At 42.1% G+C, this 24,218-nt stretch overlaps 1 protein-coding gene across 1 annotated transcript in view; it reads right to left on the reverse strand.

Moving 5' to 3' along the window:
• The window catches only part of col14a1b (collagen, type XIV, alpha 1b), a 137,018-nt gene that overhangs the window by 38,882 nt on the left and 73,918 nt on the right, over positions 1-24,218 (reverse strand). Inside the window, exons 15-21 of the mRNA XM_013915650.1 lie at positions 17,842-17,981; positions 17,499-17,625; positions 17,269-17,408; positions 16,255-16,387; positions 16,003-16,047; positions 14,607-14,752; positions 7,023-7,152 (exon numbers count right to left, since the gene is read on the reverse strand). Of these exons, the coding sequence (XP_013771104.1) occupies positions 7,023-7,152; positions 14,607-14,752; positions 16,003-16,047; positions 16,255-16,387; positions 17,269-17,408; positions 17,499-17,625; positions 17,842-17,981 (861 nt within the window). The remainder of the gene's footprint in view (positions 1-7,022; positions 7,153-14,606; positions 14,753-16,002; positions 16,048-16,254; positions 16,388-17,268; positions 17,409-17,498; positions 17,626-17,841; positions 17,982-24,218) is intronic.

Consider the following 24,218-nt stretch of genomic DNA (forward strand, 5'->3'; position numbering starts at 1 on the left):
TGGTGGGAAACTATTTTGTGCAACTTTTTTGTATTTACAGTTTTGAGGGAGAAGCCTCTTAAATGTCTCCAACTAGAAATATATGTTAAAAAAATCATAAAAAATCTTAAATTTTTTTGTAGTTTATTGCACTTTTTTGCAATTTATGTAGTTACTATGCACTTAATGCAGACATATTATTAAAATATAATGGTTGTATTGATGTATATCAACTTGAAATGCTCCCAAAATGGCTCCACAGCATGTGAAAATATAATATAAGCTCTGGCGGACTTGGTTTTAATGGTAGGTCTTAAAGGGTTAAGGAACAAATATCGATATAAGCAAATATTTGGGCATTTTATGTGTGAGTGTCTGGAGTCAAAACAGGGAAAAAACTATAAAAGCAGAGTGAGAGAGAAAGATGGTGAAGCAGAAAAATCATTAACAAAGAGAACAGAGAAAAAACATGAAAGGCAAAGAAGAGAAGTCGGCTGTATACCAACAAACTGAAGCCACAGTTTAAATCGAAATAAGGTAAATCCAGCAGAAGCAAAAGTACTGAATATATTCCTCAGTACAGAATGATTAGAATGAGCTTTAATAATGAGACAGGAAGTACAGAGAGGAACTGCAAGGGCAGACGCCGAGTTGGCAAAAGGAAGATAATGACGAGTCAAAAAAGGCCTAAAAGTTTGATAACGCCTAATAAAATTTCAACTGTCGGCACAGCAGAAAAGTAAAGTCTCCCCACTGTTACAGAGTGTACAGTCGAATTAATCTGCCAGAGTGATATTAAAACCAGAGGACTTATCACTGGCTCGACAGCTGGGACACGTCCTTTGAAATGGCCGAATGGAATAATACGAATCTTAAAATAAAGTGCTTTCTTTGAGGAACGTGTGCTTTTCGAGCCGTCTGTACATTCACATACATTTATGACCTCCGTGCAGCCTCCTCTGCTCTCCCACAGCCGTGACAGATTCCAGATCGCCGTGGTTAATGGGAAGCTGTGAGACTTTTCGGGTGGAAATCCCAGAGTGAATCTGCTGGCTGTTGAGTTGCACATTTGAAATGCTAAAAACCTCCCATCACTCTCCCTGAGCTGCAGCCGTCTCACCATTACTGCAACTGAACCCTCCAAATTATGCCGGCTCTTCTGCCTCATTTTCCCTCTTCACCTTCCCGGCCGTTCACCATTAAAAAGCTAATCATGCTCTCTGCAAGAAAGCCGTACTCCCCCCACACCGCCGGTATCTGCTGCACCCTCATATGTTCAAATCCCTCTGTTATACCCGCCTCTTCGGTCGTATTATCTATTTTCACTGTGCCCTTCCTGGTCCTGAGAAAATTACCATCATCCTCTGAACTCCGTCTGCATTTCCTCCCACTATGTCTTCGCCCTTCAGGCCTGAGGGTAATGAGAATCTGGAGATTTAATGAAACTTTCAGAGTAAAAAAATGCTTTTTTGGGTGCTGAGGATCTAGGGTACTAATTCTGCATGCAGACGTCGTACTGGTTCCTCCATTGTACTCTGTGCATCTATCGTCTAACAGTTGTCGAGATGACATCAAGTCCCCAAGCTGCTGCCCACTTTTTTAGTTCCTGTGGGAAATTAAAGCATTTTTACACAGCAGAGCATTAAGTCTTCCAAGACAACAGCCAACAATTTAATTGAGCAGCAAAATGTTATTCTTGAGTCTCGGTTAGAAAACGAGGAAAATGATCTAATTACAAACCCAATTCTGAAAAAACTGGGAAAAGTCAGCAAAAGCAGAATGCAATCGTGTGTAAATCTCAAAAATCTATATTTGATTCACCCTCCAACACAGAACTCAGAGATCAACAATATTTTTAAATATTAGATCAGTTTTAATCAGATGGCAGCAGAAAATCTCAAAAACAGCTGAGAGACGGAGAGAGTAAAGAAACTGTTTTTGGAATCTGAAGGAATCTCTGTGTGCAGGAAACAGCAAAAATCAGTCTACGTGACTTTGGGGCTCCTTTACAAACAGGCATGATTCTGTCATGGAAACCACGGCAGCACTGCAGGTTAAAGCTCGGTCACATACAGAAGCTGTATGGAAACATGACCCAGAAACACGACCTTCTTCTTTTTGGACTGGGACAAAGTGGAAAGCTCTTTATTTCTGTTCTGAAGTTTGCATGTTTGATGGCAAAGGAACGCATGGATGTCTATGGAAGTGGCAGCTTGAACATCTGGAAAAGCACCATCAGTGCTGAAAGGCGCGCTCGGGTTTCAGAGCAACATCCAGGGGAGACTTTGCATTTCTCAGCAAGCCAATGCCCAACTGAAACATTTGGAGCATCAAACAAAAACTTTTATGAACACAACTCTAAAATGTTGAAGAACTAGAATTTTCTATCAGCCAACAACGGGACAACATTCCTCTCCAGTCCAGAAACGTCTCTCCTCGGTTCCCAGACGTTTCCAGGCTGTCACACGGGGATAAACCTGACTCTGTCCCATTTTTCAAAGTAAATCGAAATATTAAAGCACTAAAAACATCTATTTTTGCTTGAGTGTTGTTATTTTTTCAAATTTAAATGCATGTTTACTTGAACTACCCAGATGTTTACAGATGGCTCCTAACAGCGTCACGAGCCACAGACTTAATGTTTTTGAGGAGAGACAAACTCTGTGATGCAGACTGTGGGCTGCAGCGTTCTGGAGAAACCACTCGTCCACGGTGCTACAGGAGTAACTGTCTGCTTCTTTTTCTCCAACAGCCACACGAGCCAACAGGAAGGGTAACAAGCACCGAGGGACCAGCACTGGTTCAAAATGAAGCACCTTTTGATGCTTTGAAGGTGTCATCTTTAAAAGCGTGGCTCTATCTGACTGGTCATCAACTGTTGACTAAATGATGTTACAGAAAAAAAGAATCATGCTGGAACTACCAACTTTACTCGTCACCTGACAAACACACCGTTGTCTGGCTGTGTTTGAAATCAGCTAAGTTGCTGTGGGAGGCTCAGTCAGTGCAGGCGTCCTGCACCAGCGTTGATGTTTAACAGGCTGCGAATGCTTAGACCGCCGCATCGCCGCATCGCCGCACTGCCGCCACAGCAAACATGTCCGCTTCTCTGTGATGTCAGCGGCTTCTGACAAAACAACACTGTGTGATGTTCTGTTAATGAGAAGACCTGAAACCACCTCGTTTGAAAAGATAAGCAGGACTCTTCTAGTCTGAAGGTATTTTTCCAAATAAAATGAACTGCAGGCTGTGATTCTGCTGCTTTACAATCTTTGCTTTTTAGTGCTTCTTACAGATTCGAAGCTGCTTCAAAATCCAAATCGCACAAATGAAAACACCCTGCTGTCTCTTAAATTCATTCCTCATTCATTCCTCGTCACAACATATTCCACACCGAGGCTATGAAAGTCAATTATCTTCTAATTCTCGGTCTTAAATCTCTTTGCCATCAAGTTGGTAGTGACTTTTCTATCACATTATATTTGTTTCCCCGCCGCCCTCTCTGTATTACCCCCCACGCCTCTCTCTCTGATTGGCCCATCCTTCAGTGGATCAAACGCAGCTTAATCTGCCTCTTCTGCCACATTATCTATCTTCAGTTTGGGGCTAAAAACCCAATCATCCTCTCTGCATTCCCTGTCATGCCTCCCTCGGCGTTCGCCCCATCCCTCATAGGTTCAAATCCCAAGATTACACGGGCGCCGTTTGTCACATCATCTATCTCCACCTTAAAAAACGCAATCATCCCCCCTCCTCTCTCTCTGCAATCCCCGTCATTCTTCCCCAGGTGATCGTCTCATCCCTCACTACCTAACAGGAGCCATTCATCATCAGCGGGTGTCGCAGGCTCGTCGCTTAAAAAGCGGAGAACGTCGTTAGCGTCTGCTAATGTGTGTAACGCGTCGCACGGGGGAGACATGATGGGACGGAGCGGAAAGATGAACGACTTAAATTTAGAGTTTCCTCCACGCTAAAAGTGGAGTGTTTGTTCTGTAATGCACTTGGCGGCAGAGAAAATCATTAGCCTCTGCTGCACTCGCAGCGGCGCTCTGTCATATTTAACAAAAGAGGAAAAGATGCTTCCCGCTTATTTCTGTCTTCAGCTCCACAGTAAAGCAAATGGATGCTGAGCACTGAGCGGCCGCCGTCTCTTTTCCTTCCTGGGAAACTGTCTCAGGTGTAATGAGCTGCAGAGATCTCCGGGGTTGGGTTAGGGAGAAAGTACGTCTTCCTATTTTTCATCTAAATACTTGTTAATGAAGGCAAAGTTGCAACGAAAAGCAAAACTGGAAGCGCACACCTAATTTCTAATAAAGGTTCGGCTCCAGTATTTTGAATCTTTTCTATCTTGTTACATATTTCATCAAATCAATCAACGTTTTATCTTGTGCAGTGATTTAAACTTTACAATATAATTGAACCCTCTCTTTGCCCGTGTTGGCAGGAAGAAAAACGCCCCCTCAATCATTCAGCTTCCGGCAACATTTTCTTGAGCGTCCTGAACAAGATGAATGGCGAACACTTTGCTGCTCGGCTTAAATTGTTGTGTTTGTTTCACAGTAATGAGACTTTAAGAAAGCGACAGCCGCTGTGGGCAGAAATGCATCTCTCATCCTCAACTCACCCACAACAGATTCTCCCTCTCAGGAGGCACAAACACCCGAGACACCAGCCCCTCGTTATGGGTCCCATTAGCAAACTTTTCCAAATCAGTGAAGTCGTTTCCACGTTTGATCCTGAAAATGCTCACTTTTTTGCACCCTTGTGGTTGTGAACATGACATTGACATTTCCACTATCTTTTAATTGCAAACCACAGCGCTGCTTTGTTCTGGCCTGTCTCCTGGTCCTCGCTGACCCTCAACACCTCCAGGATTGGAGGATTTTCTATCTCCCAGAATCTTTTTGGCCTTTCAGATCCAAACTTTGCTTCATGTACTTGGTTTGAATTATGCTGAACTGATTGTTTGTTAAAAGAGACGTATGATTATGATTTTATGAATACATATGGCTTTCTTCAATGAGTTATCTGTTGGCATACTTAAATCATTATATACTGAAACTTAGTGTAATATTATAACATGCTGAGATGGACAGCAGATGTACAGGACAACACATTTTCTGTCCTTCTTTGTTTTCTGTGTGATTTATACCACTGAGCCGTTTATTTTTTAAAGCCTGGCCATTGTTGAAGTGTGCAACAGCTTTGCTGGCCCGCAGTGAAAAGCCTTCTGTGTTATTAAACTGGAGAGTCGGGACCGAGCTAAATGGAGACTGGAGCACGAGGTCAACATTCACCACACTGGAGATCCAGGAGCCACCAGGAGCAGCAACAGCACGACTTGAAGGAAGCAACATAATCCTGAGAGCTGTTCATACATCACCAAAGACGGCATCGTACCCCAACTACTGACTATTCTTCAAATGATGTATCTTTATCCAAACCATGATAAATGTAAACATAACCAACCAAAAGAAAAAGAAACGGAAAATGAAACCAGGTCTTAAAACAACAACAAAACGTGATGGCACAGTGAGGACAGACGGTCTTCTGCAGAGCGCATCTTTTTAATCTGTGGTGGCAAAGAAACTTTAAAGTCAGGATGGCACAGGCTAGTCGAACACGTGCTTTGTTGCCTTTACTCTGGATTCACTTTAGCTTCACATATTTAATCATTTAATATTCGAAGCATATCCTGCCACTGTCATACTCACAACATAACATCCACAGATGTTGAGGGCATTTCTCTGTTAGTTTTCGCTTGAGATGTTTCCACTTTTCAAAGAGGACAAAAAGGAATAATAACGATAAATAAACAGAGGGTGAAAGAGGAATCCTGAAAACTGCCACTGAATGTAGAAATCAACCTCTATCAGATCAGCAGGGAAGAGATCATCGTGGAAAACAAGCACCTTCACCCTTCTTCATCCCGTTCTTGCCTTTGTTCACTTTCATCCTTCTTCCTGTCTGCTCTGTCATGACAAGATTTTCCCGGCACAAATCCAATAATACTTTAGTCTGTCTACAGCAGCAGGACTGTGCCGGAGATCAGAGCGCAAAGATGCCAGAGAGTGTCGGAGGGTCACAAGTGTGGCACTCTGATCCACAGCAGCTTCTCAGCTCTACTTTCAAACCCCAGCCGGGGTTATTTGTCCAACTATAACAAACCACTCCTACAGTCAGCTGGGAGGACAACATGAAGTTTCTCCTCCATGTGTTTCTTCTTTTTCTACACAATGCCAGTAATTTTAGACACAAGAAGCTGAACAAATGTGAGTACAACTGGCTTAGAAGATCAGATATGATACAAATAACTTGCTGAATGAATAAATAAGCATAAAAAAGAAAGAATAAAATGGTAAATGGACTGGTTCTAATAATAATAACAACAATAATAATGATGATACAGCTCTTTTTGACTGAACACTCAAAGAGCTAAATGCTATTAAGAGGTTCCACAATGTTCTGTCCCTTCTAGGTTACATATTTGTTTTCCAGTGTGGTTATTCTTCACGTCTGACCACTTGCTGCTGTCTGTGTCTCAAACTGACAGTCAAATCACAACAGCAGTCACCACACGGTGCTTCATATTGTACAGCAAAGACCCCACAACAGTGCAGAGAAAACCCCAACAATCAAACAATTCCCTATGAACAAGCACTTGGTGACAGTGGGAAGGAAGAAACCTGATCAGAGCCAGGCTGAGGGGAGGAGCATGTGCTGGGATTTGTTCTCCAGACTCAAACGTTAGAGCAGGACTTCCTGTAAACCAAACCATCCATCCTGTAAACAGCGTAGAGATGCAGAGATGCATCAAAAAAGTCTGTCTTTCTTCTTGTATCGCTGTTTCCTGGTCTAATTTGTATGCTTGTGTTAGACAGCAGATAAGTTGGTGTCAAGTGGAACTCCAGCTCTGCTCTGAGGTCCTGATCACAGGTTAATGATAAAACACGAAACTGCAGACGACTTAAAAAGAGCAGAGAGTGAAGAAAAGAAAGCGAAAGAAACAAAAGTCAAGCGAACTCAGCATCAATATGACTCACGCGTCCGTCCCGTCGCGGCGGCTGCCGGTCCGTCTCCCTCGGGGTAGACAGGAGTGATGGAGACTTTGTACTCTGTGTCTGACAGCAGAGGCTGCAGAACCAGGCTGTTCTGACCAGTGGGCACTGTTCTCTGTAAGCACAGAAAGACCAGAGTCAGGACAGTTTTGAAAGACAAGCAAAGCCGTTAATGTTTGACTTGAACATTTAGACATTTCCCCATCCTCAGTCTCTCTGCACTGATGTGACATTTCACCTCCCAAAGTTCAGCTGCCAGTCAAACAGAGAAACTGCACTCTGACGTTTCCTTGTTTCTAATCTCGATAGTTTCCACAGCTCATCGTCCAGTTTTGCTTTGTAATATTAAACGTGTGGACTTTTGTAGCTGCTTCTTAATCATGTTGCACCACATACGCTCACTGCAGGATCACTTCATGTAGATGTAACAGCAGGATAACGTGACTGCTGAGGTTTGCTTTAAAAAAAAAAAAATAGGAAAATGATGTTTCTGCAAACCCAAAAAAACTTGTGCATGTCTTCAGTGATTTGGTTATAATTTGTGTCCACATGCAGAGATACGTTTGCGTCTAAATGATTGTTTCTTTGATCATTCTCATTACCCTCCCTCTTCCTTCACAGCAGACTGCGACTGAGAACGTCTTCAAGCATTCTGCATTCTTCCCTCTGTTTGTTGATGTTTTTAGTAGCATTTCTGTATCTGCATTCAGTCTTTAAACGCACTCTGAAAACTTTTGAATGAATTCTGATAAATCGCTGCAGGGACGTCGAGGAGCCGCGTTAACAATTCATCACAGCTTCGTCCACTGAGGTCATCAAGGTCAACCTGAAGATTTATTGGTCGAAAACTGACATAACATGTTGTGTTTATTGTCAACATTTAGGAAGTACCATATAGATTTAAATGATCATGTCACATTTGACCTCTGACCTCTCCTTCAAAGTCTGATCTGAAGGTCAAATGATAATGTTGCAGGTTTTGTGACAGGAACAAGTTTCCATGGGAGACTTTTTCACTGTAATTGACTAATTTCATTATAACTTTACTGTGTTTACATTAGCAGGTCATATGCGTCTAAAATTAAATCAAATTCTTTTTAAAAAAAATTAAAATCAAACCAGTTTTTGTTTCTTTTTCGCTTGATCTTCAGTCCAACAGCTCACCGCTGGGTTTGTTGGTCTCTCTGACTCCCGTCTCCCTTTTTTGTGCTTTGTGTATTTTTATTGTTAATATTTTATTATCATTTTTTATTTTCCATTCTTTGAACTCCTGTCTCATGTGTTGGCTTCCTCTGAGCCATGGATTTAGAGTCTAACAAGGGCGGATTTAAAAATGAGTTAACAAAGAGAATTAAGATTTCTAAAGCACGAGCTAGCAAAAAAATAGTATTAGCCTTTTTAATAGAGGTGAAGGAGGGAGAGTGGCTGCAGTGGACTGCGAGGTTTCAAAGTGCTGCAGAGGTTAATTGTGTCCAGGTGTCCTCCTCACCTGTGGGCGAGCTGAGTCTTTTATTAAAACTGATGATCTCACACTGAAGACAATCTAATCTCCTTCTTTACCCCGTGGACATCTTTCCTCTCTCTTCATCTCTGCTTCTCTCGATTTCTCTGCTGCTGTTTGTCTCACCACATCTGCTGTTCATAAATTATACTTATATTGTTTTTGTTCTTTGAATCCGAAACCCAGTGGAGCTCTCTTTGTTTTTATTCTCCAAAACCTCTGGCTCATTTCCCCTCCGCTCATCTTAAAGTATCACCTTCTCTTCCACACTCTTCCCCCTTCTGTTATTAAACTCTATGATACACATATATATATTTTATGTATGATGACAGTAATTTCCAACCAAATCCAATTGGAGCAAACTGAAAAGGATGGCGTCGTCTGGTTGTGGCAACATAATAAAAGAAAATCTTGACAAATTCAAGTGGCTCCTCACATTCTATTGGTTAGAAAGAAGCCAAATCTTCTCTCAGTAAACTGAACATATTATATCAGCCGAGCCTTATGATACAGTTAAGAAACACTCGTCTGTTATTTGATCTGCATAAAGCATGCTGCGAATGCTCTAAGTGGCTCTGTGAAGGCAAATGTTTGTATTTTACATATGATTGAACACAGAGCTCATCTCGCTCCAGGTAACCAGAGCTATTGTTGTATTGTGCGTAGGAGAAATCTTTAAAGGTTGAGCTCTCTCTGCTGTCTGTCTGCTGGGCCAGTTTGCATTCTGAGCATGTAGAGTCTGGCCTGACTCCATTCGCAAAACTTCCACTTTCTAAAAAAACAGAAAGAAATTCTTATACGTGTCAGTCAGAGCAGCACTGTGGGCCTTAACAAATCAATTTCAGCCCAGCCTGATGAAAAAGGCAGCAAGTCTCTAAACTGTCACAGTGTCACACAGTTGGAATAAACCACCTCCAGCTGCACTCCCTTTTTTACTCCAACCTCTTTGTAAATGCAAACGCGGACTCATAAAGTATTTATGTGATCCAGAAACACAATCTTGTTTTGACAGAGGCTCCACGCAGGTCTGGAATATTAAGTTTGATCCACCTTCGCTGGAACAACGAGGCTTAAAGGCAAACTGCAGGGTAGACAGTCAAACACACAGCTGGCAGAGTCAGAGTGCGATGACACAAGAAGTACAGACAAAACGCCAAAGCAGAAACAAGACTTCAGACCAGAACAACAGGAACCAACAAAAAAAATCAGAAAGACTACTACGAAGAATATTTTGGTCAATATTGAGATTACAGAACAATTGTTGATCTAAAACCGAAATATAAATACATGAATACTAGGGCTGCAACAATACACAAAATTCACGGTTCGATATTTTTTCGATACAAAAAAACAATGTTCATGCCTTTTTAATTTGTCATTCATTAAAGTTATAAATATATATTTTAACTCAAAAGTACAGTTTCTAAAATTTAATGTTGCTGAAACAACAAAGTAATAAAAATAAATTCATCTATCTGATGGAGAAATCACTCATGTTTGGAAAAGAGAGTTTATTACAGAGAAATGGCTCTTTCAAAATAAAAGCTCTACTATACGCTTCTTCTGGGCTATATTCTCAGCAGCATATTAAACATATCAGGTCCCCATAAGGAGAATCATGTGCTAACGGCTGTCTAAATGACTCGGGTAAAGTTTGTAGCATGTGTTTTTGTCTGCTTCCACTTGTCTTTGCACGAGGATGATGTCGGCGTAAACGTGCAGTCATATTCGTTGTGTTCCCACTAGTGCTGTCAGCGTTAATCTCGTTAAAACGACATTAACGCCATAACGCGGCAAATCTCCATTAACGAGCTACCGTGGGGCTGGACGGCGTCAACACCTTAACAAGCTAACTGCGCTAACGCAGTAGTTCCCACCAATTGAGCATTGTTGCACATCCGACATACTGTTTTACTTTTGTCCATGAGGCGCTTACCTTCAGGGTCATACGTCACATGAAGAACAAAATAGTTCCAAAGGCCAGATCTGAATGAGGGTGGGGGAGGTTCAATTTCGGGTAGCGTTGAGGCAGTTGCCATGTTGCAACGAGCGCTCAACACAGACAGCATCGTCAGAAGAAAAGTTGATAAAATAAATAAAAAAATTTGTATTGTTCGATACATATGCGTACCGAACCGAAAGCACTGTATCGAACGTGTTGCACCCCTAATAAATACATAAACACACCACAGCCAGTCAGTGTGACAAAACGAATGAATAATGTTGAACTGTCAGTAGTCTTGTTTAAATCATTTTTATGATAAATCCAAATAATGCCAAGCCCTAGATCCAAGTGGGGACGCATCCCTTATGTTGCCAACCAAGCGGGAACCTCCGGGGGCTGAAAACTGAAGCTGAGGAAAAAACTATCCATACCTGCAGTTCCTTTAGTGGCCACTTGGGGAAAAATGCTCATAAACTCTGGTGTTAACATGCCTAGCTTTGCAGTAGTGGTCGACATCACTGACGATGTTAAAGAAGAAACACCTTTAATCTTAGATGAGGACTTTGAGCTCAGGTCAAGTCATAAGAAGCCATAAGGATTTGTGACTTTGGAGAATATATATATATATATATATATATATATATATATATATATAAATAAAAGACACTTACTGTTAAATATCAGAAACAGACCTAACATTAACAAAAAACAAATAAATAGAGAACTGGAAGTGGATCAGACACACTAAATGAGCAGTTAGGGGACAGACATTTCTGCTGAATGATGCCAAGGATCACAGTTAAAAAGAAATGGGTTTGGATTTCTCCCTCATGAAACCACACTTATGGTGTTTAAACCTAAATGGCTTCCATTAGCTAAAACCGGCAATTGAGACATGGCTCAAAGATCAGAAATTAAAGCTTTAGTGCAAAACACTGTATTTATTGATTATTTTCTAATAGCTGTGAGTGTCACACACAGACAGTTACAGTTTTTTAAGAAAAAGATCCCTTAAACTTTTTAATCCCCAGTTTTTAACCTCCTGGAACAAGAATCTGCTCCCGAGCAGCGAGAGACAGAACCCTGCACACGGTGGAATTGCTCTTGATGCCCGGCAGCTTTGGTTTATTGGACGCTGAATGAAGCGGCACAGGGAAATAATGGAGCTTCAATGAGTTGAGCATCACAGCTGCCTGTGGACAGATGGCTTCAGAGTTGAGTCACGCCATGGCTACGGTGTAGACACCATCATCTGGTACGGCAGTGACACAGCCATCTGAATGAACCGAACCATTAACTTCTAGATTTATAAGCTTGTAGAGACCTAAGCACTGAGAAATGTTTCATTTATTCGTGCATTAATTTTCTAGTACAAGTCTAGCAAGAAAGAACCAGACCAGGTTAGAGGTTGTAACCCAAAAAGTACGGATTGGAAATGTTCCCGTCAGACTGCACAGGTGCACCACAAACACAATCATACCTGCTAATTACAGCTAAGTAACAGACTAATAACACGCTAGCATTTCACTCCCTGATGTCTGTATCTGACAGCAGGCCACACAGTGTTTGTCAGATGAAAAAAGCTTCATAAGGCACCAACAGACTCAGTGGCTTCAGTCAGAGGAGGCGAGCTCTGATTGCCTACAGTTCCCCGTGTCAGGAAATTGGGCATTTTGATGTGGGAGGCACTGGGGACAGACTGACTTGTGGAGTCCGTCTGAAGGACAGCTGGCTTCTTAATACCTCTGTGCTGGCTTCATGCTTCTGCCCAGGAGGTCAAAATGTGACGATAACAATGGAAATGCAGATATTTCTATCAGCCAGAGAAGAACAGGACAAAAACTAAGACATAACCACTCGATAATTAAATAATATAAATAATTCAAAAGTTGCAAAAAGGCCAAGGAAGTCTGATTTCTGGCTTTTCTTTGCTGCGTGTTCCTGTGATGCAGAGCGTTCTGTAATCGTGTTAGAAAACCACTAATATCCACAATTTAATTACATATAATATGATTTGTTGCTGCTGCAGATCTAACATGCTGACTACACGTTAGCTCTTTAGGACAAGATTCCACCAGTGAAGATGAAGTGGGATGAGCCACATATCAATAACACGTGAATGAGACGCGCTCCTTCGGTGGCGCGTTGCCCTGCTTTGGCAGCCGAGAACCACAGAATGAAACTTTGAACAAAGCAGGTGTTTTTTTCTCCCCCCACAGCAGATAGACATCTAAATAGTAGCTATTGAGCGCAGCACTTGGTGATTCATAACCTGACCGGATTGCCAAACAGAGGCCACAGCTGTTCGTGCTTTGATAAGAGATCTCATTTAACAAGCCGCCGGTGCGAGCAGCTGGTGGCTCTTTATTGTCAGGATGAAAAGGCTGAAGCGGGACCTGTGTCCAGAGTGGGCCAACCAGCACACAACAACACACACCAGTGAAGTCAAAAGTCACAGGAAGATGAGACGGTTCTGGAGATATTTGACACGCGTTAACCTGGCAAAGGGAACACCCGAACACTTAGGATTACAAAGAACCTTGGAAGCCATGCTCTACATTTATTAACACCAAAGAGACAATTATTACAGAATAAATGTGATTTGCACAAATGTGAAAGAAAACAATGAGAGCATGAAAAAGAAAAAAGTGTTTGTGATGCAGGTAAAGGTGTGTGTGTGTGTGTGAGCAGAGTTTAAAGACAGGAAATCTGGGAGTTTGTCTTTAATTAGGATTCAAAGCAGCTTTTATCATGAAAACTAATCACACTGTAAACATGACATGTCTGCCTTCTAACGGGGACTTTTAGTCAAAACTCTCCTCATCACCGAGAACCAGACAGACGTCTTAGTTGAGCAGGAACCGTGAAGTTTGACCCTGATTACTGAGGACAACTATCTTTTAAAGCACACCCCCTCCCCACACACCCAGATTCCAGGCGTCGCTAACACTTTTGCCTGGAATATTCCACATTCAGGTTTCCCACATGCACGTGTTGTTGGTAAAATCACAGTGTCGAGAGGTTTTTCTTTTTTTGCGTCCTTCCTGTGTGGCAGGAGTGCAGAAAGCATCAATGCCCTTTTCCCCCTTTGATTAAATTGCCATTTAAGTGGAACTGGACAAAAACCAAGCTGGGATTTTGAGCCTGTGCTCCGTGTTGGTCCAACATCCTGACGGGTTGCATGAGTCACTCTGTAGGCATGAAAGCAAGTTCTGGCAATAAAAGTCACAGTTTCCGGGGTTAAGGTAGAGACCCGGAGCCAGAACCTGTGAGCGAACTTTCATGTCATATTTCGTTATTAAAAATAATATTTGGCTCCCTTTGGACATTTCTGGCACGCGGGGCCACGATTGTACCCCATTATTGATGTATTGTCACGCACGCCTGTGGCATATTTTTGCACGAGTGTTGTTTTCTATAAAAGCCTTCTCTCTCGGCTCATTACTGCAGAAGCTGCCAGGCTCTCTCTACCTCACTGAAAAAAAGAAAAACTCTTTGAAGGCCTGCCACTGTTTTCATCATCATTATCCTCTTCCTGCTCTCGTCTCTGCCCCTTAACTAGACTCTGAAGGCCTGCCATCAACTTCAGTAGCACTGACTTTCTCTCCAAGGAGGACTTCTAATCTGAGGGCCTGCCATTGTCTTCATCAATAATCTCCCACCCTCCTCCTGTTGAAGACTGATGCTCTTTTGTCTGTTCCATTGTATGAATTTGTAGGAGTTTGACTTTCAGAGCATAAAATTTGAAGAGTATTCAAAGAAATCACACAAACGTGACTTAGTAAAGTTTATGGCTGGAAATGTTCTGCAAATTAAACTTCTGCAAATTGGTGATGTGGTCGTGATGGCTGCCACAAGGGATTTCCATTTATTTTAAATGAGAGGGGAAGGCTCTATCAGCATGGAAAACACATCGCTGTCAGTTTCCTGTTGTTTTTAGGTGGTGTTTGTGTGCTGGGGCTGATTGTTTGTTGACTTTATTAATGTGCGGCTCCTATAGGCTAAGATAGTGTTGCTGAGTGTTGATGCTGGGAATGAAAAGCAGGCATTGCTGAAGACCGTTCAAATGAGCATCAGACCTGGAGGTAATTATTATGAAATGAAGTGTCTCTCTCTGTCTTACCGTCTCTGCTGCTCGGTCTCCCCTCGCACTGATGTAGCTCAGTCGATAATGTCGAGCATTTCTGGGGTCGACGGGCTGCCAGGACACCCGCATGCTGAACGTAGTTTCTTCATCGATCTTCATGCTTCTCACCCCGTACCGAGGAGCTGAAGGGTTGGACAGAGAAACTCTGGCTGCAGATCAGTGACTCAAAGATTAACTCAGTGAAGCATGAAGCTGTCACAGCCTATCACAGAAAGCGATGGTATCAAAATGTCATCATTCTGGCATTTAATTTGCTCAGATTTTCATATCACATCAGTGTCTTCGGAATATCGAAACGTTCCTTCGGAGAACATATCGGAACAACGCACCCTCCCTCTGATAATATAGGAACAGGTTTACAGACGCTATCAGTGAAACAGGAGGAGCAAACTTCTTATCTGATTCACCGTTTCAGAATTTTGATCTTATAACATCAGCATTTATAGCGTCACTTACACGCTCGACTTTTTGGAAACTTTTTTCCCAGTGCTGCCATTTCAACACAAAACCACAAAGAGTGTTCTCACATGAGTCCAAATATTATGATCTTTATCTTTTTTCTTTATTTCTCTGATTTCTAAAAGACAATAACTGCTCTCCATCCTGTCGAGATTTCTTGCTTCCCGAAATCCAAACTGAGACGACTTCGGCTGCTTTGCATTTACGTGTCTCTGTCCTGTGCCAGGCTAGAAAGAACCAGACATTTACTTCATATCTGCAGCTTTACTCTGTCAATCTGACTAAATAATCGATACTGAGTAACTGCACTGGATCCAAACTGCACCCACAGGTAACAGGTTGGTTTTTCTTATTTAGTCTGGAAAATTTCAAATTCATGAAAAATATGTGTTTCACATTTAAAAGCTAATTGGTTACTACAGTAAAAAAAACATTGATCTTCAGGCCCACGTACTGCGTGGAGAAATGAAAACTGCCATAGTTTAAAATTCTGAGTCATTATTCGACAGATCCTGGAAGATTTCTGTTGCCTAAAGAATTCCCATGAGCACTCGTTAGTCTGCAGTTCCACATGCACTTACAGGGCTGCTGATTGATGAAGAGCTGATAAAAACACACCAACAGTTCAAAGGCATCTATTACCCATGTTCTTCATCAGCACAGGACCACAAACGCTGCCTCAGTGCGTTTCGTTAACCAGTCTCAGCCAACAACCAGGCAGTGTTTCCCATTTTCACCAGTAGCACCAGTACCAGTGAACTGTTTCTACATTAAACCTCAGCAACACGTTGGTGGAAAAGAAGCCAAGTGAGAAACGAAAGTCTTAGGATGACAGAGTTGATGAAGGATGAAGTAAAACGCAGACGATGGAGAGAAGAGAAAAAAGATCCAAATTCATCCCGGGATTAATTACCTGCTACGGTGGTGGTTGTCGTGGCAATGGTGGTTGTTTTTTCAGCTGAAAATCAAATGCAGAAACATGTCACTGATGCGACTGATCCATTAATTCAGAAAGTTTAAAGGATCCTTTGATGTCTGATTCCTCTGAGCGGTTTACAGAATAAAATCAGAGAATAATAACAGAAAGACGACAAACAGTCTCATTAATAAACACAACAAACATGAAAGTGTGAAGAAACCTGAGGTTTTGTAACAATAAATTTACCGGTGGACTCCACGAGGATCACCTCATCACTCTCCAGCTCATTCCCGTAAATGGCGGCCAGGAGGACTTCGTACTCTGTCGAGGGGGTGAGTTCCTTTATCAGGTACGTGTTGATATTCCCATTCACCAAAACCTGAAACAGCAGGACAACAAAGCTGCTTTAGACAGACAGGTGACAGAAAAAGATGTTCCAAAATGTTTCATTCTAAGAGTTTCCTGATAGAGTTTCCTCTTTCTGCAGAGTACATAAAAGCAAAGTCACCATCAGTTAAGACAAAGATCAGAAGACATACAAAGGCCGGTGACGCCCACATTATCTCTCAGAGACTCACTGGAGTGACAAAGTTGGCTTTTATCTGCTGTCACGTGCACTTCTTCTCATATCTTAATGAAATCATTTGATTGGTGTTTATCAGGTCCAAAGACGCTGCCAGTCAACAATGACTGCGACAAAGTCAGCACACAGTCATTAAACCTGACTGTGCTGGCGGGAGCAGCTTCGTTCGTTAGTGCTCGTTAGTGTTTCAAAGGATCCGATCTGCTCATTTCTAGCTCCATATTTTTATGGAGGTGATGAAAAATAATCCTTATTTCTGCGACAGTCAGACTGAGGAGTTTGGTGCAGCCTCTCAGTCTGTCCACTGCCTGGATGAAGACATTTATCCATCGTCCTTTGAGAAGAACAGAAGGTGGTTCAGTCTTCTGTGCTCACAGTCAGCTTCGTGTGATATGATCATATAAGGATATTCCCTCTGTAACATTACACAGAGCTGAGAGTAGAAACTGCCATTTGGCCACATGAAACACTGCCAACATGTGTTTAATTTAAGCATTGAGCAGTCTAAAACTTTATAAAGAGAGTTTTAATGGTCATTAAGGACTGAATTACTTAAAAGAATGAGCGTTTTCCATCCTGAGCGATGACACTTCAGAAATCATAAGATTTCCAGGTGACTTTCTTTCATCTTCTAAGCTTAAAATACACATATAAGCGTATAAGAAACACGTGAACACCTCACTGCTCTCTTCTCCGTCGGTGGGTGTCCAGGTGAGTCGATAAAGCACCACATCAGACGCCGGGTGAGCCCAGGACACCCTGAAGCTGTTCGTGGAGATGTCACTGCTCCTCAGGTCCACTGGGTCCGGGACAGTTTCTAAACAAACACCAACAATTCTGGTTGAAACCATTTCAGAAACACTTTTGAATATAACAATCTCTATTTACAATGATGTTAGTTTCTTACTTGTGGTGAAGCTGTCTGTCACAACCTCAGCTTGTCCTTCATCATAGACGGCAAACACACCGACAGTGTACTCCGTCAGTGATGTCAGGTTTTTCAGCAGCCAGGCTGTCACACGGCCAACATCCACCTGAAGACACAGGACCAAAACACAATGACATTTGTTCCTAAGCGACTCGGTTTGTTTGTCATGTTGGAATTAGCAGCACAGACAGTGCACAGATGCTGGACCAATGATCAGGCTCTGCTGGAATTGTTAAACTTCATCGAGGAACGACACGTTACTACTTCCTCTCTGACAAGTTTGGGCTAGCCTGATGACCTGTGTCCTCCAGAGTTCCCTCACCTCATTGGTCTGGACTCCATTGGTTTTGACGTACATGATGCGGTACCCTTTAACCTTCCTGGAGGCGGAGTCCCATGTGATCCGGGCAGAGCTGTGATCCACCTCAGAGAAACGAAGGTTCCTCGCTGGGATCAGCGGTACTGAGGGACAGAAAGCAAACCATAAACACAACATCTGGAAAGAAACAGCTGTGAACAGACTATAAATTCCTCTCCCTATGGAGGATGGATTCCGCCAAAATATATATTAATCAGTATGACTACTGGACAGATAATGCAATACTATTATTCTTCATTTGTATACCAATGAATTAACCTGTTTATTTACCTTCACTAATTTATTTATTTTTTAACTTGGCGTTCCTGCATTGACTTTGGGAGACTGGCAGCTTTGTTCCTCCATACTACTTTATTAAATGTGCCTTTCAGAAAATGTTCCAAAACTTTAAATCATATAAACTGCCCAGTTGCTCATATTAGCATAGTTATAATCCAACACTAAGAAAGCGTGTGTGGCCTCGGAAATGGAATATTTTTCAAACTGAACGTATACATCGCAAAAAGACGAAGAAAGAACGAAAGAACAAAACAGCTTTATGTTCTTTATCAACAGCAGATACATGAACACGCAAACACAGCCGAGCCTTCATGAGGGGCCTGAAATCGTGACCCCTGATAACAGCAGGTCTGTCTAATTCACACTCGCACTCATGGGGGTTTGTACAAGGGTTATTGGACTCCACTACTTTTAATTATAAAGTGGACAGAAGCTCATTACATCACCGCACTCCCTCAGGCTCTGCCTAAACGTCCTCTCTTTCTCATTTCTTCTCGCCGTCTCGGAGGTCTAAAAAAATCCCCCCCTGCCCTCACTTTAAAAATTCAGCCGCAGAATCTGATTCTCTCTGAGCTTTGGAACTTTTACATTTAGAATCACTGATCTGTTTTCTTCAAAAGAAAAGAAAAATTATTCTGATTGTACCCACCAGTGCTTCACCTCAATTATACCGAGGGTCAGATTAAAAACAAAGCAGCAGACAGAGAGAAATCCAGAGTGGGCTGAAGGGAGTGAGATACTGCAGCGGGGTATCCCAGGGTCACAACAGCAATGAGCAAAAAGCAAATTAAAAAAGTTTAACAACAGGTAAGTCGCTAAAGTTTCCAAACGTTTCCATATAAAGTATTACAAGAACCATATAGATGACGCTACAGCTCAGGGGTGTCACTGCAGCTGGCAGCTTTGCTCAACACCTACATAACTCTAGTGTTGTTTTAACTGACAGCTCAGCCAATCAGAGCTTACAACATTATTATAACAGCTCTGATGAAGTTTCATTAAGCAGATCACCAATACAGGAAAAGTGTGCTCCTTTAATTTAATTAGGGGTTCCAGATCAGGCAGTGAAATGTGGAACCTAGGGGTGGGCGTTAGAAACGGTATAAATTTGGCCAACAGTAGAGATTTTGACTATACAGCTCTACCGCGATAGCATGTTGATGGTGCCTGTTTTGGTTGAAAGCATTGCAGCGGCTGCAAACAATATCATCTGCAAATTATGCAGGCGGCAGTAATGGCAAAGAGATGAAGCACTTTTGGAATATGGGGAAAGCCAAAACCTGCGCTTCCTCCACTTCCCTACCATTGATTCATTAATGCTGAATTCTCTCACAGCTGCTCTATTCCCATGTTGTTGCAGTATATTAATGACTAACTTCGTATTGTGGATGGATTATCTCAGTTGTTCTCCTGGCTGAAGTTTGGTCCGTTTACAGCATCCTGCCATGCGATTGCATTTGTCCCTAACCATCAGGAACCCTCACGTTAACTTATGTCCAGCGTTCATCCTCCAGCTTCACTGTGCTAATGTTATGCTAACGTAGCTATTTTGCTAGCGATCACGTAGCACATCATTATATAGCAGCTAGTCCATCTTCAGTAACCCTACAAACGTCACTGCTGTTTAGTTTTCTGTCTTCATTTATGTTGGAAGTGATAGCAGAGCTGTACGTTTGATTTATTTCAGAAATCTCTCAGTCAGAACATGCTATATCATGTTTAGGTGGAAGCTAGAGAGGTAACTCCCTGCTAACTTCTAACTCCGTTGAATATAATAAATTCTATTTTCATGGATGTCTGGATGTTAAACTTAATTGTTACACCTGGTAAAGCAGCAACGCTGATCATTTTATTAAAGATGAAAGAATTTAGACAGTTTGACTTTGGAACCTGAAGTCAACGGAGTTTTGGACCCAGATTACTCCAAGGCTCCTACGGTAGCCGTAATGCTCCAACAATCCATCAAACAGTGCGCCTTCATAGCTTACCAAAGTCATACTAAAACATTTTTTGACAGATTTCTGTGCGCCCTGTACCACATAAAATTGGTTCGAGGTCAGTGAGCACAACCAGAATTCATACATAAGGTGAACCGGATTATAAGATGCATTTAGAGAAAATTAAAGGATTCTAAGTGTGCCTTTTAGTGTGTAAAATATGTTATACAGAAGAAAAGAATACAGTGGCTTTTGCAAGTCAGTGTATATCACGATATATATCGTTGCCGCAGATGCTTCAAATTATACCGCGATATGGATTTTAGGCTATATCGCCCAGCCCTAGGTCAGACTGCAAAATGCTCAGAGAAACTAAGAGCATAAGGAACACTGTCGAATTTTGAGAAAATTAAAGCATTTTAAGTGTGCCTTATATTATTTAAAATATGTTATAAGGAAGAAAAGAATATATCGTTACTGCACATGCCTCAAATTATACCATGATATGGATTTTAGGCCATATCGCCCAGCCCTAGTGAAACCCATCTTATTTAAAGCTCTGACATCAAGGTTCTGCTGTTTTGCTCACTTTTGAGTATGTAGTATCATCGTACCAAGGTCAAAGCCATGTGGCTCTGGACCAGGGGTGGGGAACTCCAGGCCGGTGTCCTGCAGGTTTTAGATATCACCCTGGATTAACACACCTGAATCAAATTTAGTTTATTACCAGGCCTCTGGAGAACTTCAAGACATGAGGAGGTCAGTTAACAATTTAAATCAGCTGTGTTGGCTCAAGGACACGTCTAAAACATGCAGGACACTGGCCCTTGAGGCCTGGAGTTTCCCACCCCTGCTCTAGAGCTTTGATGGACATGGCCAAAAAAAACTCACCTAGAAATTTTCTAGGCATCCTGACCAAATGTCCGAACCACCTTAACTGACTCCTTTCAATTTGGAGGACTAGTGGCTCTACTCCGAGCACCTGACCGAGCCACTTAGCACATTTCTAAGGGACACCCTGTTGTCTGTCTCTTGTATCCACAATTTCATTCTTTCAGTCACCACCTTGAGCTCGTGGCCACAGGTGAGGGTAGGGACATAGCTTGACTGGCAAAGCAACAGCTTGACTTTCATGCTCAGGTCCCTCTTTGCCACAGCAGACCAAGAAAGCCTCTGCATCACCATTAACATTGCTGCAATCTTTCTGTCAATCTCTCGCCTCACTCATGAACAAGACCCTGAAATAGTTAAACTCCTCCATTCGGGATGGCGACTCTTCTCCGACCTGGAGTGGGAACTCCCTTTTCAGGGTGAGAACCATGGTATCAGCCTTGGAAGTGCTAATTAATTCTCATCCCAGCTACTTCTCTGTCGACTGTAAGTTGATCCAGTGCAAGGTGGAGGTCACTGCCCGATGAAGCCAGAAGAACTCCAGCTTCTGCGAAGAGCAGTAATAAGCTCCTCAGGGCACCAAAGCAGAAAACATTCAGCCTATGCCTACATCTTCTGTCCATAAAGCTAACACAGTCTCACTTACTTCCAGCAACACACCATCAGAGGCAAAGAGACATATTCAAGAACCCCAGTGTTTTACAACGGCATCTGCAAATAACTGTTGGCATCAGAATGTGAGCTTTTACAATATGAATGTGCCTGCACATAAATGCATTGGAATCAAGCCAGCAACAACAAAAAAGGTCCTGCTGTCCAAAAAGAAAGTTGACATTTTTCAGAGAACACACAGTTAAACACCAGGCCTTTTGAAATAATGTGTTGTGGAGAAAATAAAGACCACAGATGGAATAGGCAAAAGAAAATCAATCAATACAGTAAAATCCCATAACAGTGATACAACGGCCGTGGTTTGGGGTTGCCTCATTGCTTCAATGATGGGGCAGCTTGAAGAGCACAGTGTGATTAGTAATTGAATTCTGCATCACACCACATCATGTCCAAGAATGCTTGAAGACAAAGTGAAGCCATGTCTCTGAGAGCTAAAGGGGACCAATGAGAAAATATCCCCAAAAACCCCTCAAACAAACAAAAAAAGGAAAATGGACGGATACAGACTGGCCAAGTCAAACTGGAGATTTGCATGTCATTAAAAAGTTGTGTGGGAAGCACAAGAAACCTTCAAACATCTGTCAGCTTCTGTAGTGCAGTTCTTGATTCTGAGTGTCCCATTTCCACAGAAGAATATTCAGTTTTTTTATTGTAGCTAAATTATTGAAAAAAAAAGCCCTTTTTGTTTTAAATCCTTTCTTATATAAAAAGGATCAAGTGTTTGCAAGTCTCTCATGACATGTATAACCTCTGCAAGCGCACACACTTAGAGCTACAGCTAAATAACAAACAACCAATGAAAAAAACTATTCAAAATCAAATCTGCATTCTGTGGACTCACGACCTGCTTCTGGTTGTAAAACCACAAAGTGGGAAGATGTGCAAAGCTCTCTGTAGTCTGATTTTGTATGAGTCTTTATCTTTAATCTCCATCATGCTCCTTCAAAGAAAAAGAAATCCAACCCATTTGCATGTGCAACGGCCTCGTTTCACTGCAATGATCATTAAAGCACATTTTGTCTTAACAATGGAAGAAACGACAGTTAAATGACGAGAGGAAATGAGGGATGAGAGGCCTCTGATGACACAGAGAGGCAGACTGAATGAATACGAACAAGCTCGTTGAGTGAAAAGCACATCACGACCGTCATTTGCATCATGTGGTGTGCAGCTAACGAGGAACCTCGTTTTTATAATGCAGAAGGAATATTTCAGGGAACGGGGCCGATACAAAGACGATGACCAAAACTTAATGTGTCCCATCTTCATTCAAGGGCATTAAGTCCTGCCTGCATGGAACAATAAAAGTTATTTTATTATGAAAATGTATTTGACAGAGTGTCCTCTTCTGACCCGCATCCAAAGCCTTACACACACCGTAAAGACATAAACATGCCCTGACTTAAAGCCGCAGGCCTCAAACCTTAAAGGAGACTTCATAAAATGTTAATTAGTGAGCACAGTGGGGATTTAGGGTGGGCGGAGCGCCGAGTTACTCTCATCAAAACTCTACAGAATGACAGCGAGGTGCAGAAAATAGCTGGAATAAGGGAATCAAAGTTGGCGCCATGTAGAGAATTTGGCATTGCTGGCTGCTAGTTTGTCAGGAGCAGGATACGTGTTGGGACAGGACTTCAGCACGCTGCAGCCGTCTGGGAAGAAACTATGAGCAAACACTCAGCAAATGAAAAGCAAATATGTCTGCGGCAGCTGATCCCTCTGATTAGAAAACACATAAAAAAGATAATGAAAGAAATTAGCTGATAAAGGGTTTGGAGGTTTGTACATGGAGGATGTAGGTTTAAGTGCTTGGAGATGTGGTTTCCTCCTGATCAGACAGCTGACAGTTCCTGAGGAAAATGAAAAATGTGCCGGCTGCTTTCAGAGATGAGAATAGCAGTGACTCGAGTTCAAAGGGTCACACAATCTGTCGGGGATTTAATGAAATTGAATTTCACCAACAGTTAGTAAAGCATATGTGCGACCTTATATTTCCATTTCTGCGAGGACCAGTTTGCCTTTCTTTCAGATCTCAACTCCCAGGACATTAAAAGAAGATGAGGACACTTTGTGAAAACTGTGTGCCTGCGCCTCATTTTTAAACTGTATCCGGCTGTAGTGTGTGAAGGATTACAAAGCCCTCGTGGAATATTTGTGAAGGCTTGTGTCTTTAAAAAAGTATTTGCATGTTTAAATATTGACTGAAATTGTTTATGCAGGCACAACCCTACACTTGAAGCTCCTGAACTGTGATGCTGATATTTGTGTGACCTGGATGACGTCAACATTGTCGTTACATAACTCTGGTGATCAGATCAACACTTTATTTTTCAGCCAGAGTTTGAGGTGGATCCATGTCGTTCAGTCAAGAATCAGCCAAAGTTTAATGGCTGCCAACAGGACAAGTCCAAGCAGTGAAGTCTGCATGTCACCACAGACTGTATATAAAGCATAAATGTAGCCACTCTGTCATGACTGATCGGCTTGGACGCCTGTTTTGAAGGTTCAGCCAAAGCTTGACAATGTTCTGGAGACCTAACA

This window comes from Pundamilia nyererei, unplaced genomic scaffold, assembly GCF_000239375.1.
Source record: "Pundamilia nyererei isolate P.nyererei 1_Seehausen unplaced genomic scaffold, PunNye1.0 scaffold00340, whole genome shotgun sequence".
Taxonomy (NCBI): domain Eukaryota; kingdom Metazoa; phylum Chordata; class Actinopteri; order Cichliformes; family Cichlidae; genus Pundamilia; species Pundamilia nyererei.